Source organism: Phymastichus coffea, unplaced genomic scaffold, assembly GCF_024137745.1.
Source record: "Phymastichus coffea isolate CEN01 unplaced genomic scaffold, Cenicafe_Pcof_1.1 PCOF00093, whole genome shotgun sequence".
Classification (NCBI taxonomy): Eukaryota; Metazoa; Arthropoda; class Insecta; order Hymenoptera; family Eulophidae; genus Phymastichus; species Phymastichus coffea.
Genome location: NW_026706904.1, coordinates 445,698 through 464,449, shown reverse-complemented (window position 1 = coordinate 464,449; position 18,752 = coordinate 445,698). Strand labels below are relative to the sequence as shown.

Genomic DNA, 18,752 nt, shown 5'->3' with positions numbered 1-18,752 from the left:
TAATTAAACTTCTTAAAGATAATTATTTGTATATAACATGTGTGTATACATACAAATATACATACATTTCCGTGTACACACGTGTACGTATAAAACGTTTTGGAAAAGAATACGAAATATATTAATTAACTTATAAATTTATTAACAACTTCAGTAAAAGAAATAGTTTACTAAAGAGTTATATATACATAGTTTCATAATAGAACAATTTATTGCGAAATTGAAATATTATTCTATATACAAAACTTTACATTAAAATTAGCTGTAAAGAATGACTTAAAGGCACAAAAGTAATGACGAATTTCATAAACCGCTTCCTACTTAACATAAATTATTCAAGAAACACTTTTTATGCTTATTAAGTCTCTTGTTATTTTTATATTTTTTTTAGAAAACAAAGTGTATAAAAATACTTTTTTTAATTTTTTTGGGTTAAACTATTTTAAACAAATACCCAGCAAACAAATTATGAAAATGACAAGTTGGTAAGACCTTTCTTTTTTACCGGTTCAAAGATTTATCCTTCACGAAAACATAGCATATCAGTTTAAAATAACACTAGATTGTTGTAAAAGCCCTAGTATATCTTAGACTTTTAAGCGGTTATGCCATTTTTTTTCTTTGTATGACGACATTTTTGTAACAAGGAAGAAATAAAAATGTCGCTTTTTTCTTTACTACAATAAAAACTAAAGTACATAACGCGCAGTGTATTAAGACCTCGTTTGACCTTTCTTTTTACATTTTTTCTTTTTAGATCAAACAGATGACTGAATATTTTCATGAGAATATGAAAAAGCGTTATGGCTTACATCACTTGTTTCGAAAACATAAAGAGTGATCTAGACTGAACAAAATGAAATATCACTATACGAATGCTACAGAATAATAACATCTGAAACGAATTTTTCTTTTGCTCATTAATGCTGCGCAAAAACAAGATACTCCATTTTGAAAGAAACTTGTAAAGAAATCACGTTGATTTTACGGAAAAAATGAGAAAAAAAAATAAAATTGTTTTAAATTGGAACTAAAATTGGGTATCCTTTTTACAAGTCTTTCGGAATGTGTATCAATTCTTTTAATCACTGTCTGACCCTGATTCTGACAGCTGCAAGTCTTCACACAGTAAGTTATCTGGCATCGATAATGGTGGAGATGTTTTGGTTCCGTTTGCTACACATCCTGTAAATAAATATAAATTAAATACATGATTGAACACAAAACGCGCTTAGTTATTTTAATGAAGTATACGTAATAAATAAAATTACCATTAATTCTCATTGATTGTGGTTTACTTTCTGGTTCTGAGTCACTATCAGAACTATCAGAACTATCAGAACTACTACTGGAATCGCTTAAAATGCCTACTTCATTATCTAATGTGGAAACTTTCACAGTAGGTTTTTCACTAACAGGTGGAGAAACAGTTTTTGGAGGAGCTGGAGAAACTGTTCTTAAAGAAGCGGGAGATTGAGTTCTTGGAGGAGCTGATGAATGTGGAGGTTTAGATATCGTTGAAGTTGCAGCTGTTGAAGTAGTCATGTAGTCATCACGTCCAGTGATCAAAGGAAGGCTTGCCAACAATGGTTGCGTGGAAGTATGTGTGGCTGAAGTACTGAAACATTTATAATATAAGTCAACGAAACTGCGAATAAACCAATGAAATTATTCAAACTTTTCAAGAATAAAATGCATACCTCATAGAATTATAATTAGGTGGTGTAATTGTTGATGGTGAACTTTTTGTATGATAAGAGGCACGTTGAGGATTAATCTTAGGACGCAATTGATGACTTGGCTCCCTTTTCTTACCGCTAGTCACTTTAGTTCTACTTTTTGTTCTTCCATTTGATGGACTTTTACCTGGTTCTATCGGAGTGATAGGTCTGAGCGAACTGGGAACTGCCAATGTAGATGGAGGTTTGGTTTCGGATCTATTGTAGAAACAAAAAGAAAAGTCGAAAAGGTCATTAATGAACTTGAACGTACATTGATATTGATACTCAAAGTAGACCCATGGACATAAACAGCTAAGTGGGCAATGATTACCTTGTTTTTTTCACTTGTATATTAGCAGAAAGTTTTTCCAAAGTGACTTCTCCTGTAACCCTATCAATAATCAGGACACATTCCTTATGGTAGGGTCTTTGCGAACCTTTGAATACTGTGTGTGTTGTACCAGCTCCATCCAAATGTGGCACTGTTACTGTCATCGTATTACTCTCTCCGACATCGAGCGTAGCCATTTTCGTAGTATCCACGCTAGCGGGCTTGAAATCATCTGCGCGTTGAGAAAAAGACGAAAGGTGAAAATTACAGGAACTTGGAGAAAATCAAGCTGCAAGTGAAAAGACATAGTCGCGACAGCTGTTGGTGTGGTGGACTTACATTTTAAGGTATGAAAAGCGGTGGATCTGTCACCGGTGAAGGTGGTGCCGAGCTTGAGCTCTCGCGGCCCGAACCCAATACCGAGCTTCTCAGCCATCGAGCGAGCTAAACCGTTGGCAGTTGATTCGAGATGCTGCTGAGCCTGATGCTGTTGCTGCTTCTGATGCTGGTAGTGGTGGTGTTGTGGCTGGCGTGACACGGACTTCATGAATGGATGGTGCTTGAGCCGGGGTATTGTGGCTCGGCAATGAGCCCTGTACGCTGTTGGTCGTGGTCTCGTCACTAGAAGCACGGCTGAGCCGGGCTTTTTACATGTTATCAGTAACAGCTGTTCCAGTTTTCCCAGCTAGCAGACGGTTTCATCACACACTCTCTCGTGGCTGACTGCCTGCTCACTCCACGCACTCACACACGATTAGGCCTACACACACGCGCGCGCGATTACACCCAGCCTGGCAAAGTGGCAAGCAAGAGAGCCACACGGATACACCGACAGCTGCGGGCTGTACGCTGTTGCTTCGCTGCTACTGAGCGCTGAGCTCAGCCAGTCTGCAGGCTCTTGCTATGCGCACGCACGCATACACACGCAGCCAAACAAGTACAGCACCCGTGCAGTCTTCAAGAGCAAAGGAGATAGACGGATATATAGATGAACTGTTGTATGGATATGTATTATTTACTGTGTGGGTCAGGGCCACACGAATGTACGAAAGATCTCTCAAACGTGTTTCCTTTTGAGATCGAGTGGCTGGACTGACTGCCAGTAACTACGATTGTGGTTCAACCGATATTATATCCCGTTGACCCGATTTGTCTAGAAACTTGCAGCACTGCACTCCTCTCTAAGTACGTGCGCGAATTGGACCAAGTCTCCGTCTGTCTCTTTCTCTTACTCCCACTCTCCCTCTTCGTCGTCCAATCGTACTGTTGCTGTCTTTCCCTCTCTTCACGAGCAGTACCGCCGTACGCTATAGTTTGTAGCAGGCAGGATTGCTTCGTTCTGCTGCTGCCGTAATACCGAACTCTGGCGGACATGGACCCCCACCCGGATTTGCAAAAGTTCGCATTCGTTCGGATATACTCGTTCTACTAGAAAGAGACCGACTGTATGGTGAGAGAGAGTGAGAGAGAGAGAAACAGACAGACAGAGAGAGAGGCAGACAGAAAGAGAGAGGGAGGGAGGGAGAGAGAGAGACGGAGCGAAAAAAGAGCCACGACTAAAGAGAAAAAAATCATACAACACGGCCACCACGCGTGTGACCTTCGGAAAGGCGCGCAATCCAAGCTTTTATGAACTTTAGGCTGCTATGGCCATCAAGTAATATTCACTTTCTCATTTTAACGAGCATATATCTCCCTTACTTATTTTATACGTTAATATATGTTTAACCACTTTCTTGTCAATTCAAAGCAATCGGTTTCATTTCGATTGGCTACGTGCGCGCAGGTTTCATTTTTTCGAACGCTTTATGGTTTGTTTCTCTCTTTCGTGCGATTAACCGACTTTCGAATGAATTTTTGATTGACTCGATTTCTCCGAATTAAAGTACAAGGTATGTAATTTTTTAATTAAAAAAAGTTCTACAAGTGATCTTTGATAGATTTTGGAGATAATTTGATCAGTTCAGTTTTAGAGCATATCATACAATATAGATTGATTCATTGATTTTGTAAAATAGGTATTCAAATCTAAGAAATGTTGATAGATAATATAATTGTGCAGAACCTCATGTATTGCTGAAATAACTTTCATAACATTATCATTTTCTGTAAAGTCAGTATAGAAAAGAATACAATGAATACAGACGAGGACGAAAGAATAAATGATTTATTGATTGAGAAAATTGACGAAATTACTGGTTGTGAAATGAAAAAAGTAGGAATTCAAAGGGTAATAAATTTATTTAAATGTTTATTGTATCATTGAATGAAACGTACTTATTGTAATGAAAATCTACACAGATGGAAAATGAGCTAACTATTAAAAAATTAGATCGAGAATATGCAGAAATTAAGAGAAATTTAATTTATTCTAAGAAAATGCTAGATGAAGCACGTAAGAATAGCGCTACACAATCTGAAACAAAGAGTCAACTTTTACATGCCAATAAAGCTATAATAGAAAAGTACATTATTAAATTATATTTTTACCATGAAATATTGAACGCCTGATTTGTATACCTTTTTACGATTAATTTTTACATGTTTATAATTTAAGATTTAATGAATTGAAGAAATATCAAAATGAAATCACATTATTTAACATGTTTAAAGTGGAGAAATCACTTCAAGATTGTATGGATAGAAACAGTGAATGTATAAGAATACTTCATCTTATATTAGACAAGGATAATTATTTCGATATACTTAACAAAAATCTTCTTGATAAAGAAAATCAATTAAATGAAGATAGTAAATTAAAACTTTTTTCTTAAGGAATGTACACCAATTTTGCGTATGAATATAATATAACATATGGCATATTGATTTATTTCAGTTCAAAAACAAATCGACCAAAAGAGGGAAACTGTTCGTAATGACGAAGAGACTCTATCAATTTTGACAAAGAAAGTAGAAGAACAAAAAATACAAATTGATGGAGAGAAAATTGACAATCGAATTAAGCACGCTGTCGAAGAGCGAAATAAGAGGTAACATAAGTCGAACGGTTATTTATATGGATGATGTTGATGTGATCAAAATGAAAATGTTTTTTACATAGAATCATTCAATTACAAGCGAACGAAGATACATTATGTAAACAATTTAAACAGGAAATAGATGATTTGCAACAAAAGAAATTCAATAAGATTCAGGTAAATTATATTTCTAGCAGGATGTATTATACTGGGATGATATTGATATTTTTATGATATTATCTGATAATGATATTTATCTAGAATCTAGAGACTCATATAAATGACATGAAAACTTTAGAAAATAATTTAATGGATTTACAATCACAGTTTTCGGAAACAGAGTACGTATTTGCGGGATTCAACGAAGAAATTGTTTTTTAAATATATAATACTTTAACATTATTTTCATAGAAAAAATGTGATGCTACAAAATGAGAGTCTTCAAAATATTCTAATACAAATTAAGGACATTTCTAGTGAAGTAAGTTCTAAGTGATATTATAGTCTACGTATTGTTTAGATTATACGTTATAAACTCAATAAACCTTACAGATACAAAAAAGTCATGAAATTAATAATCAATCTAATGAATTTTATGAAAATAATTTTACAAGCTTACATAGTGAATTTGCTCTAGTAAATTCTGAATTGCAAAGAGAGCAACTTGCTTTTGATGAAATGGAAAATAATATGCAAGACGAAATGAAAAAACTATTTACTCAACTTGAAGAAAAAAAGAACTTGCAAAATACGTTGGAAAAACGTCAAAGTGATTTATTGACAATGAAAGAAAAACAAACAGAACAACAAAAATTATTGTCCCAAAATTGTGAATTAGATAAAAAATTAGCTAATTTGACAGAGGAATACGAAAAGCAGCTTTCAATTGCATCAATCAATACAAATAAACAGATTGAGCTAAATACAAAAATTAAGGAATTACGTGAAAAAAGAGATAATGCCAGAAAACAGTTAGAAAGTTTAAGTAAACATAAGAATCAGGCAAATAAAGCTATGAATAATTCAAGTGACAGTATTTTAAATAGCGCTGCAGAAAATACGATGGTAACATTGTTAGATACTTTATCCAATGTATAATGATATTTATAGTTGAAAAAAAGTAATATATGTTTCTTAGTCATCTCAGCAAACAACTCCTCAGAGAAAATTGTACGATACAGTACATCGTACAACGCAATATAATAATAGTGAGATTGAAAATAATGTTGTAAGTTCTCAAACCCCCAAAAAGGTAAATATCTATTATAAAACGCGTTCGATAAACATTTAATCCAAAGATTTAATTATATCTTATTTTTACAGACTCCACAATATTTAGACAATTCTAATAAATCATTTAAATTTAATCTAGATTCTTCTGATGAGTCTGATGATGAATTCAAAACAATTAATAAAACTCCAAAAAAGGTGTGTTAAGAATTATTAAATATCTTTTAATTTTGATAATGAAAAATCTAGACATTTTTCTATATATAGACGCATGTATCCTCTACGACGCCTATCTATAAAACACAAGATTACACATGCGGTGGTAATGATAAAAATACTGAGAATCCTGCAGTGAGTATTTTGATAAGAAATTTATAACTATCTCAAAAATTTTGTTAAATTATATTAAATCTAAACATAGATCTCATTTAGATCTCTGTGTTTTTTTTACATTTATATGTTCAGAGATATCGAAAGATATTCATACTTCGTCTAGTAATTTATTCCTAAATAATAAAGCGAAGTACGATCGACTCATTAGAATTGACAATACATAATATTTCTAAAAGAAAATTGATCAATAATTTTATCTGAGAAAAATAAACAGTCGCTATGCAATGTTGCTTTGGAAATAAATAATTTTTGTCGATTTCATCAACAAGTAGATCTTACTTCGCTTTATTATCTGACAACCAATTATTAGCTGAAGTATGAAAGTTCTCCGTTTTAAGAGAAAATTAATATGCCCCAAAGAAAAAGTCGGTAAAACAGAGGTACTGTAACCCTTGTACTCTTAACTATATATTCAATTATATTAATTATATCCATAACTATATAACCCTATTATATAACCCTTAACTATATATTATCTTATATCCCTTTAACTTCCTTGATTTCAGAGTGAAAATTTGTCTCAAAGCGAAAGATTATTTGACGAGCTAATAGCTTCTCAAAAACCTGAAGAATCGTCGACAAAAAAAAAAGATGAAGCATGTTTCATATTTAACATTAATATACTTTAATTCTTAGATATCTCATAATTATGATTTTTTATTTTACAGGATGTATTCAAAATACCAGCAACACACACACTTATGAAAAAGAGAAACGCACAATCCAAAAAGTATTAAGTAGAAAATATTTTTATAATAATAATTTCAGTATTAGATTGTAATTTAATTATTTATTATTATTAATAGTAAATTTAGGTTAACTATAATCAACTATGCAAACAACTGATATTAAAAATAAACCTTTCTCTTTTAGTCGTTCTTTAAATAAATACTTTTTAATTTTTAAACATACATTAATTTTCTTAATAATTGTAAAACCATAAACTATCAAAGTTTTAATGTTATTATAAAAATGAATTGAAAGTTCACTGTTGTTATAAACAGACGGTTAAATCAGAAGAGGTTCCGTTGGATTCCTTGAACTTTAGTCATCGCAGATTACAATGAATAAAGCCAGTATTATTATGTTCAGTATGAGAGATGACGAGTGCTCCGCCTACCTCGGCAGACCCCGTCACTGCAGAGTGACACTTCGTAAAATTAACTAAATTTGCTGTAGATAATATATTAATGTAGTAAATTTTGTCAGGATTAACAGTAATTGCAGATCAAACGAGACTAATGGCGACAGAACATAGGTTTTTAGATCGGCGCCACAGACGTAGCATTCGTTCGCTATCATCCCTTACTCAAGCTTATTATTATACCTACAGTACTGGCTGTATTCATTATAATGTTGATTCTTACAGATAAAAATTCAAGGAATCAAACGGAAAAAATATTTAAAAAATAAAACATACCTTCTCGAAGTATAACTATCTGTTTCTAACGACAGTTAATAACTTTTTGAATGTTGTTAAAAAGATCCTTTTGCATCGATACTTCATCTGATCACGGTTTTACGATAATTAAAAAATGATGTTAATGTACCTTTAAGGTTCCTCCACTGGTATCTATAGCACATCCAGTTATAGAAAATTTGTTTCAAATATATACATATAATAACGCGGAAACAATGATAATATAATCTGACACTTCTCAGACCCAGAGACCTGACCAGGTATTTCCGAAGGAATTTGTGGTGTGCTGAATCCTAATCCGAGTTCAGAATTACTTCATTATCCTTTTGCGAGATATCTTAACCTAAGAGCGTTAAAAATACGATTTTTTGCTATTTTCTAACACCTATAATTTTGTAAAAAAATATTTTTCTACAAATTTGATGACGGTATTTTAAAGAAGAACTCTTGCTCTTCAAAATGTACTTTTCTTTTTTTTTCAATATTATTTTTTCCGATTGAGATATATCTCAGTCGGAATATCTCAATCATATATGATACATTGAAGAATGATACATTGACATATTTTCGCAAACGTCGTTTAAACAGAGGAAAGTTTTGCTGAAAGATGATATTCGCTGAAAGATAAAATAATATTCCAAATACCTTAAATAAAGAATCCTTTACCCTGCTGGATGATAACCTCCGACCACTACATCCCAATACCCTTAAATCACTTATACCTGTACCCTGCTATACTTATCGCTATTATCTTTCAGCAAAACTTTCCTCTGCTTAATCTTTGTAAAAATGCAAATTTATCATATTTCAAAATATCATATCTCTGCCAGAAAATATTATTTTGAAAAAAATGAGAAGTACTTTTCAAAGAGGTAGCGTTGCTCTTTAAGATGCCGTCATCAAATTTGCAAAAAATTTTGTCACAAAGTTACAGAGGTTGGAAAATAGTAAAAAAAAACGTGTTTTTGACGTTTTGAGGTTAGGATATTTAAGAAACTAAGGGTGATTGAGCAATACTGAGCTGAGCTCGGATTTGGATTCAGCGCAAATCCTTTCGGAAATATCCTATCTAGCCTCTGAGTCCGTATTCTTTTCAAATTTTATCGGCATTTGCAATTCGATAAAAAAACTGGTAATTTTTATATTGTACGTACGCATTGACTAAAATGTAGCTCGTTTAAAACCAAGAAACCGATTATTTTTATATAAATTTTAAGAATTTGTTCATTAATACATCACTAACCAGTTAGTTCGATTAATTGTAAGTGGGTATTAATTAATATTAATTACTTGATTGTGAAAGGTTCAAATATAAATTATCGAATCGATTGCTTTTTTCTGCGTTATTATACATACTCAAGGTGAATTAAGACAGGAATAATCTCTACATCTTGGTATAATGTTATATGTAAACATGTAGAGATGCCTTAACAGTTAAGCCAGAAATTAATCTTTGAAAATTTTTCGTCAAAATTTTGTAATAATTGAATATAACTATTAGTCTACTTATCATAATATAGCCTAAAAATTTATATTTTAGTTTACTTAAATATATGTTTTTTTTATATACATTTATACTGAATTTCCGCCTTGTATAAGTACCAACTTGCAGAAAGAAAAACTTCTACACTCACATGACCTGCGTACGTCCCATAGCGCACAGTGGTTCCACGATAATAATATATGACGATAATTCAATAACGAGGTTATATCGTTTAAATTATTAATAGAAATAATAAAAAATATATTTACAAATAGGTATTAATAATCGAATTGTTAATTAAGATGCTAGAATAGAAAGTAGGATTTCGATACTATACAGGTAAATGAATAGAAACTGTCATTACTATTTTATGTAATTTTAATTTGGCTCATATATAAACGTAATTTTACGTATTTTTAAAATCAGCGTTTTTCATTCATGTTATTATTAACTTTTAATATTACGTATATATTATATAATGTATATTAGTAGTCTTAAATTGTTTCAATGGAAATTCATTGGTCTCTTAGAATACAAAAAATTTCAGAGCTTGAATTATACTGCAATAAGCATAATATTCCAGTTATAATTATATAAATTCACTCAAATCTTATCTATGAAATCTTAACAAGTCAATGAACTGAATTATTTTGTATAAAATCACTGAAAGTTCAAGCTATTATTTAAATAATTTTTAGGTATTGGAAAGCCAAGGAAAAATGACATCAGCTTTAAAAGCATCACAACTTAAAAAAAGTTCCACTAAGGTAGCAAAAATATGTACAGGTCTAGGTATCACAGTATCCATTGGCTCATTTTTGGCTGATTATTTGCCACATACTTTTTTTATTGATAGGTATAAAACAGCCCTTCAAATGCTTAGGTAAAAGAATAAAATTCATGTAATATGTTATACTTCAATACAACTTATTAAATGAATATTTTCAGAGTTGGACAAGAAGTTCCGCTAGACAGTAATTTGAAAGAATTATTTCATTCAGTTTTAGACGATTTAAAATTGAGTAATGAAGACAAGGAAAAATTTGAACCCTTTACAATTGGTGGTTTTGAAGTATATCATGCAGGAATACCTTCAGGAAAATTTCATGCAATTATTGGCTTACCTATTAATTTCACATATCAAGATGTACAATCCATTGATTCATTAGATATTCGTATAGGTCTGAACAGAGACTCACTAAATATTTACCATCCTGCAGCACAAGATTTACTTGAATCATTAGTGCTTTCTGATAAAGCAAAAAAATTTGCAATAGCTAGAGAAGTATTGATGGCTCAAAACAATGTACCAATTTATCGTTCAATTGAATCACCTATAATATTCACTGCATCAGTAATGTCAGCTGAGTTTCTAAGAGTAAAAATGAACTTATCAAATAAGCCTTTACCATTAACAATTTTGACTTTTGGTGTATCAGCTGTTATGGGAATAATGACCTGGTTTCAAATAAGAGATGCTATTAATACTTATTATGAAAAACAAGTAGACAAAGAATTAGCAAAATATGGTCAAGATTATATCTACGGAGGAAGAGAATATTACAACAAAATTTTGAAAAGAAATATTGCCCTTAGAACATTATTAGGAGCATATGGAGCTAAAGTATACAAAAAAGATGGCGATGAAGTTATTACCATTCGTCAAAAAAGAACCCCTGTCTCACATAGAAGAAAATTCTTTGATGATTACACGTTCACTGATAATACACAAGAGGTTATTTAGTGATTTTTTTCATGTTACTATTTTATAATAAAAAAACAATGGCTTTATAGTAAAATGTTATTTATTTATAATTAATACGAAATAAAACAATAGTTATAATTACATTAATATATACAGTTTCCATCTATAATGTTATTCATACAAAAAAAATTAGAAAAAGTCTTCCAACTAATTATTATTAGTGATTTTCATAAATTTTTAAATGTATTTCCAATATAATTGAAATAATATTGTAAAAATTTACAAATATTTTACCAACTTTAAGTTTTGTGTTCACCAATAATCTAACTCTTGAGTTAAAACAAATAGTATGTAACATGGTGACATAACTCTTACAACATATAAATTTTTTCAAAATTATATATTAACATGATACTATGTGACACAATATTTTAATTGATAACTTTACATTTTGAACACTATATTTTTAATAGAATTTATTTTAATCATCAAATAAGTAATTCACTTTTTCCCACTTTTAAAATCCAACGTTTTTAATCAACAGTCTAAAATATATTTAAGGGACATGATATTTAAGGGCATTTTGCAGCATTGGCCCATCAGCTAAATATTGAAGCACTCGTTTTTGGATAAGTTAATTACAATTTCAATATAAATGCAAATAAATTAACAATGTTACGACAAACCCAATGATCCTAGCTGTAATAAAATAAGATTTTTGTTATTTCCAATATGTTGTATCTTTTCTAATGGAAAAAAAATTTTTGTACCAGTGACAGCTTGTCTTCTTCTTTTTTCAAAATTTTCGCTGTCTGATCTTGGTCAAACTTGACAACAGCGGCAATAACTTTGGCAAGCACCATGGTTTCCTTCCCCATCATATACTTATAAAGTATATTTCTAAGATATTCGATTTCAGTTGAATCTTCTACAGAATCCTGCCTCATCTTCACCAATTTCCGCAACTCGGCTAACTCCCGTTTATGCGATAATAAAGTCTGTTGTAAAGCATGAAAAGAACTAGTATTAGACTGTACTGTTGCCATTGCGACTTTTGCAGTGCTTTCTAATTCCTGTAAAAACATAGAAACATAAATTTTATAAACTGATTTATAAATTCACTTGACACAAGTATGATGATTGAATTGAAAGCTTATAAATAGTAAATATTCAATAATTTACATTAATTGTATTTATAATAAATAGTTAATTTACTGTGAAGTATAATTTCTATAAAATATATTGGTCTAATTCAAATAAAAATTTTGACCCTACTATGAAATTCAAGTTCACATAAAGTATAAAATCAATTATTTTTTTAGATTTGACTTTAATGAAGTCAATTTATTATTTTATACAAGCTTGGTATTTTTATGGAATGAGGACGTTTCTTTCAATTACAATATATTAATATTAAATTGAAGCTCTTATTCCATAGAACGTTTCATGTGTAGAAAAAAGTATAAACTAATATAAGTCCAATAGACAGGAAAGCATTGTTATTGACAAAATTTAATCTCTAACAGATAGCAAATAATGTTGAAGCATACTTGATACAAAATAAAAACATAATCACCTCATCTACTTCGTCGCTATCATAATTCTGTAAACATAAATAAAAGTAAAAATACATTAACACAATGACATTTCACATAAAAAAAAACAAAAAAATAAAAATAACGTTTACAATTTGTATCATGTCTGTACTGGATAATCTTGGAGATACGCGTTAATTTCAAAACATAAACTAAAAATTAACGTGCAAAAACACAAATATAACCACTATTTGATGTCTTGATATGTCTTAAAAAAAATCATTAGTGTAAAAAATGAATGTAAACTAAATTGATCATCTAGTGTAGACACAGTGGTTGTAATAAGTATCGTCGTACCTTTCGTTCATTTTGCCATTCATTATTTAAATCGTTAATGTTCTGTTCATATTGATTTTCTAATTGACTTGTCTTTTGTTTCACCATTTCTCTCCATTTGTTATCTAGCTCCTGCATCTCTTCTAAATGATCAGATTTTATTTCATTTATTTTTAATAACAGTTTTTCTATTTCTTCTTGAGTTTGTTTTTTCATATCTTGATTATCTTGCATTAATCTTTCGATTTCTTGGGATTTCCTTGTGAGTTCTACCTGGAAATCTCTCAATTGTTCTTTGTATTCAAGAATGGCATCTGACTCATAATTTTGTTGGTAGTCTGAAAAAGAATATAAAATTTATTGCACGAATGTTTGCATGAATATGAAGTATACGCATATTCATGCCTTACCAAATCTTTTCTCAAGAGCTGCTTGTAATTCTTTTTCCTTATCATGAAGTTGAGCTTGAAATTCTTTGACGATTTGCTTTAGCCTTAGATTTTGCTCTTCTTCATTAACTTTAAGTTGTTCTTGTAACTTTGCCGCTTGATTGTGTAATTCCTCATTCAAAGCTTGCATTTGTGATTCTTTGGCCTGAAACGTTACAAGAGTTTCATCCAATTGTGATTCTAATTTCCTTTTTTCTTGCAATGCATTTTCAATATTTTTTGACGATTCTTCATTTTCGCATTTCATCTGATCAATAATCTTCAGTTCCTCTTCTAACTTTGAATGATGTTCATGTAAAGTTTTAAACTCAGATTCTTTAGTCGACAGTTGTCGATTCAGTTCATTTACAGTCTCCATAAGTCTTGCTATTTCTTGATTTGCATCTTCTAGATTTGACTTTAATGAAGTCAATATATTATTTTCATCTATAAGCTTCGCATTTCGTTCTTTTAGCTTTTGCAATTCATTGTTTTTCTCATCTAACTGAGTTTTCCAATTTTCTATAGCATTCTGTAATCTGCTGCAGGATAATTTCATCTCTTCAAATGAAGCCAAAGAATTTTCCAAGTCTGTAACTTTACTTTTATAAATCAGCAAATCCTTTTCTAAATTTTCATATTTTATTTTGCATTCTTGTAGTTCTAAAATATGCAGTTTCAAACCCTCCATCTCCACATTTAATGATTCATTTATTCTAGTAATCTCTTTAATTTCAGCGGTTAATTTGGAATTTTTCTGTTTAAAATCATCTGAATTATTGAGCAAATTTTTTAACTGAGCATTTTTTAAGTTTTCTAAATTTATTAATTGAGTTTTGAGATCTGCAATTTCAGAATTACTAGTTTCTAATTGATTTTTATACATCTCAAGTCCATTTAGAGTAGAATTATTTTGCATCTCAATTAATTCGTTCTGTTTTTCTAAATAGCTTAATTTTTCATTTGTGTCATGTTGGGATTGACTAAGCATTTCATTAACTTTCAATAAATCATTTTGATTGTCTTTTATATTAGTATAGTCAATAATTAAAAGCTCATACTTTTTTTTTAGTTCATTGAATTCGAAAGCTGTTTCTAATTTTACTTTTCTAAGTTGTTCTAATTCATCCAAATTTCCTTTTAGTTCATTTAATTCATTGATCAATTTTGAATGAGTCTTTTTCAACTGTTCATTTTCTTCAGTTTTTAATCGAAGAGATTGGCTAAATTCATTCTCAACATTTTTCAAATTGATTTTTTCTTGTTCTAATTCTGTTAACAGATTATTTTTTTCTTCTGACAATTTTAGTAACTTCTCTTTAAAGACTTTCAAATTTTGAACCAAATTAGTTTTGTTATCAAGTGCTTTTTGTAAAGAATCTTTAGATTCATCTATTTCAGTATTTAATTTATTGTTATCCTCTTTTGAAATATTCAATTCATCTTTCAATCGAAATATTGTTTGGTTGTGTTCTTCAATCAATTTTTTATAATTATCACACTCATTTGTTATATCAGATAAGTGCTGCTTCTCTTCAAAATATGTAGCTTTCAGGCTTTCAAATTCTTTATTTCGCGTTCCTAATTCTTCATTTAGAGAAGTAACTTGAGTTTTGAGAATTTGAGCGTCATCCACGAGCTTACTATAGTTATGATTTTCAGATTTCAACGTATGTATTACGTTTGTAGCTTCTTTATACTTTTGAGACAAGTTATTGTATTGATCATTCAAAGTTTTATAATCAGAAAGTTGAATAGATAATGCGTGCAGGTTTGTCTCCAACTTCTGTTTTTCAAGAGTTATAGTTTTCAAAACATCTTCCTTTTCAATTTCGACTTTATGTAGCAATTGTTCACGTTCATCGCACAACTTTTCAAGCTCCATCAATTTTTTGGACAAATTTTCGATTTCGGAAGTTAATTTATTTTTATCTACTTCTTGTTGACCTAAATTGCTTATCGTTTGTCTCAATTCATCAATTTGATTGTTTCTTTCATTTAGTTCTTTCTCAATAGCCAACTTTTTGTTTACAAGTTCTTCTACTTGTGCATTTTTGTCATTACAATGACTTTGAAGTTCTTGTGTAATCTTTGTTTTCTCCTTTAAATCATCAATTTGTGATTTAAGATTTGCATTCTCTTGATTTAGACTTAAAAATACTGAAGTGTACTTATTAACAGTTTCTACTATTGCACTTTTTCCTTCTAAAATATAACTATTTACATTTTCTTTCAGTAGAGCATAATCTTGTTTTATATTTTTTACAGTTTCTTTGTATGCTCTAAATTGCTTAAGTAAATTTTTCCTTATAGTTATTAAATTATTTATTTCTTTTTTCAAATCGTTTATTGTTGTTGAACGTGATTTGAGTTCACTATTAAGTCCCAAGAGCTCAGTATTCTTATTATCAAGTTCATCTTGTAATCGAAGTACTATTTCTTCATTGTCAGCTTTGCTTCTTAAAATCTTATTTTCTTCATCTCGTATTTGTATTTCATTTTTTATTTGTTCTATGGCTTCTGAATATTCTTGCATTCTTGCATTTAATTTATCACAAGTCTCATTTTTATCTATTAATTTCTGCTTAATTTCGTCTAATTCTTTCTGATGATTATCATTCAAAATTCTATCACGATTTTCTGAAGACAATTTGAAATTTTCCAAAGCTTGATTTGTGTTAGATAGTTCTTTTTCTAAGTTTATATTTTGTATTTGTAAATTTTTAAACATTTCTTTTGACTGGTGCAGTTCCTTTTCTAATTGTAAATTTTGTGTTTTTAATTCTTCTAAACATTTTTCGTAGCTTTCTCTCTTTAAATTAATTTCTATCAGAAGATTGTCTTTTTCTTGCAAATCTTGATTCAATTTCTGTATTATTTCCGTTTCATGTCTGATTTCATTGGATTGTTTTTCTAACTCTTCTAATTGTGCTTGGAGTTGCTTATTTTTATCTACTTCTTCATAATATTTTGAATTCATTTTTCTTTCTATTTCCATCAATTTCCGTTGCATTTCATCTTGATTAGCAACAGTTTTAATTTTTTCAATGTCCTGTTTTTGAATTTCGATAGTTTCTTTTAGAGACTTTTCCAGATCAAATGCCAGTTTCAAATCAGATTGAAGTTGTTTAATTTGTTCTTCTTTAACTTCAAGTTCTCTATGAATAGATAATTTATTTTCTGCAAGTGAAATGACTGATTCTTCTTCGCGTTTTTTAAGTAAATCTATTTCATCTTTATAGTTTTCAAGTTGTTTTCTTGCATTCTGCATTTCGCATTCCATTTCAAATAGTTTATCTTTTGTTGATTTTTGTAACAAATCATAATCTCTCTCTGCAGTATTTTTTTCATTTGATACTTCCAATATTTTATCTTTACTTCGCTTTAACATTTCTTTATATTTTTCAAGGAAAGTTTCCATTTTTTGCATTTTTTCTTTCAACTTATTATTTTCTAGTATTAGTTTATCTTCTTCACTTTCTTCAACTTTTTCTGTGTTATTTGACAAGTCAACCAAAATATTGTCATTGCTATTTTCATGATGATTTTCTGATTCATCAAGATTTTCTGATATTTCCAAGTTTGGACCTTTTTCTTGTATTAACTTTATCTGTCACAAAATTAGTACCTTAAAAAAATATCAAATTTTAAAGTAGACAAAGGCACTATAAAAATTAAAAACCAAAATGATAGAAGTTATCATGTAATCTGTGAAATATTTGTAAAATAAATTATTGCATAATAATTTTTATGAAATAAAATGGAATAGATAAACTCAAAATAATTACAATTTTATAAGTGCCAAAGTCTTTGGAACATATTATTAAATAACTTACTTTTGTTTTTAAAGAACTAATAATGTGATCTTTCTCCTCAAGATCGTTTCGTAAGGCATCTTCCAAATGAGCTTTTGCTTGTTGCTCTAGTTGACATTGTTCTTTGAGGTCGCTTATTCGTCTTAAAGCTTTATCTTGTGTTTCAACCAAGAGACTTTCTAATTTTGTTTTTGCACGGTCCATTTCTTTGTAATGACTGACAAGGTCAGTGAATCTTCCTCTGTACTTATCATATTTACCTCTTGCTTTACGATATGCAGAATACAATTGTTCTTTTGATACCCGATCTAATTGTGGACTTATATTATCATCTATTTCACTGGCAGACTGATCAATGTCAGACTGAAATTATGTATATAAAATTTTTATTTGTCAGTAATGATACTTTAAGTGTATTTTTTAATATTATTTTTATTACCTGCAAATGATATATATTTCCAGGACTTTCATAAATAGGAAATAAAAAGGATGCCTCACTGACATTACTGCTAATAGATGACCTTCTTGAACTACTTGAATTAACCGATGGAGAAGTCAAGTCAACTGTTTGGAAGCCATGTTTTCCTGGACTATTTTTTGGTGTTTCTAAAAGTAAGATCAAACATTATATGCAATTATCAAAAAAGATAAAAGTATTTTTTATACACTACCATTATTTTTATTTTTCTTAAATTTAAACATTGTTAATAAAAGAAGTTAAATTAGAAAAATTAATAATATTGCTCATAAAACTCCAATAAGCTTAGTTTATCTATTAGAACAAGACTAGCTTATCTTAAAGAATTCAAATAAAGAAAAAATGGGTGGGGATTTACCATCTGTTTCCTCAGTCAAACTGAAATTATCTTTGGATGACAAGTCTTGAATTGAGGTACTTGATAGTGATGGAGAAACAACTGCCTGTAAAAAACAAATACACGTTTTTCTGATGACAAACTGAAATAATTAGTGTTCCACAACATAAAAAATATATATATGAACCTGAGCCAATTGCTGCATACTTGCTTGCAGCCTTGCAGGAGATTGTTTCATCTCCTCTGCTAATTTATCCTTAAATTTTTTAAACATTGTTGTGAATTATCCAGGAAGTAATTGGAATGAACCTTGAATGTATGAATGTAAAGAATAACTTGTCTAAAAAATTTTTCGAAATATTTCTTGATAACAACTTGTCATTTTTTATTCATAAAATTTAAATGATTTTCTTTAATGTATCATCGCTAACGTTATATTATAAAATTGTAACTTTTCCAAAATGCATTGTGGATGTTTAATCGACTGATTTTTAAGTGCTTTGAATTTACTTTATATCGAAATGTCAACTGTGACTACCACGAATTACGACGTTAATAGTTG

General features: G+C 29.9%; 4 protein-coding genes across 10 annotated transcripts; 2 read left to right on the top strand and 2 right to left on the bottom strand.

Annotated features, from left to right (window-relative positions):
* Positions 1-137: 137 nt before the first annotated feature.
* LOC131669413 (ell-associated factor Eaf) lies at positions 138-8,907 on the bottom strand. 6 transcript variants are annotated; one of them, XM_058944265.1, is made up of 6 exons: positions 8,719-8,907; positions 2,392-2,695; positions 2,053-2,284; positions 1,701-1,937; positions 1,272-1,618; positions 138-1,185 (listed from the first exon to the last, which is right to left on the bottom strand). In XM_058944265.1, exons 2-6 carry the CDS (start codon positions 2,597-2,599, stop codon positions 1,082-1,084), a joined length of 1,128 nt encoding a protein of 375 aa, XP_058800248.1. In that variant the 5' UTR covers positions 2,600-2,695; positions 8,719-8,907; the 3' UTR covers positions 138-1,081. The 6 variants fall into 6 exon arrangements, with proteins under 6 accessions (XP_058800248.1, XP_058800247.1, XP_058800244.1 ...); XM_058944264.1 differs by lacking the exon at positions 8,719-8,907 and adding an exon at positions 8,204-8,440; XM_058944261.1 differs by having other exon boundaries at positions 139-1,185; positions 2,392-3,007; positions 8,719-8,751.
* LOC131669459 (paramyosin-like) lies at positions 2,997-7,282 on the top strand. Its single transcript, XM_058944334.1, has 13 exons — positions 2,997-3,944; positions 4,167-4,282; positions 4,354-4,517; positions 4,610-4,803; positions 4,889-5,042; positions 5,114-5,207; positions 5,292-5,371; positions 5,442-5,511; positions 5,583-6,095; positions 6,169-6,282; positions 6,354-6,458; positions 6,528-6,611; positions 7,160-7,282. The coding sequence occupies exons 2-13, from the start codon at positions 4,187-4,189 to the stop codon at positions 7,280-7,282; spliced, it is 1,791 nt and encodes a 596-aa protein (XP_058800317.1). The 5' UTR covers positions 2,997-3,944; positions 4,167-4,186.
* Positions 8,908-9,516: 609 nt separating the features above from the next.
* On the top strand, positions 9,517-11,416 carry LOC131669414 (transmembrane protein 177). The gene is made up of 3 exons (XM_058944266.1): positions 9,517-9,895; positions 10,255-10,439; positions 10,505-11,416. Exons 2-3 carry the CDS (start codon positions 10,276-10,278, stop codon positions 11,298-11,300), a joined length of 960 nt encoding a protein of 319 aa, XP_058800249.1. The 5' UTR covers positions 9,517-9,895; positions 10,255-10,275; the 3' UTR covers positions 11,301-11,416.
* A 28-nt stretch (positions 11,417-11,444) lies between these two features.
* On the bottom strand, positions 11,445-18,752 carry LOC131669408 (golgin subfamily A member 4). 2 transcript variants are annotated; one of them, XM_058944252.1, is made up of 9 exons: positions 18,378-18,752; positions 18,212-18,296; positions 17,815-17,981; positions 17,397-17,738; positions 13,543-17,170; positions 13,154-13,470; positions 12,838-12,864; positions 12,032-12,334; positions 11,445-11,960 (listed from the first exon to the last, which is right to left on the bottom strand). In XM_058944252.1, the coding sequence occupies exons 1-9, from the start codon at positions 18,462-18,464 to the stop codon at positions 11,937-11,939; spliced, it is 4,980 nt and encodes a 1,659-aa protein (XP_058800235.1). In that variant the 5' UTR covers positions 18,465-18,752; the 3' UTR covers positions 11,445-11,936. The 2 variants fall into 2 exon arrangements, with proteins under 2 accessions (XP_058800235.1, XP_058800236.1); XM_058944253.1 differs by lacking the exon at positions 12,838-12,864.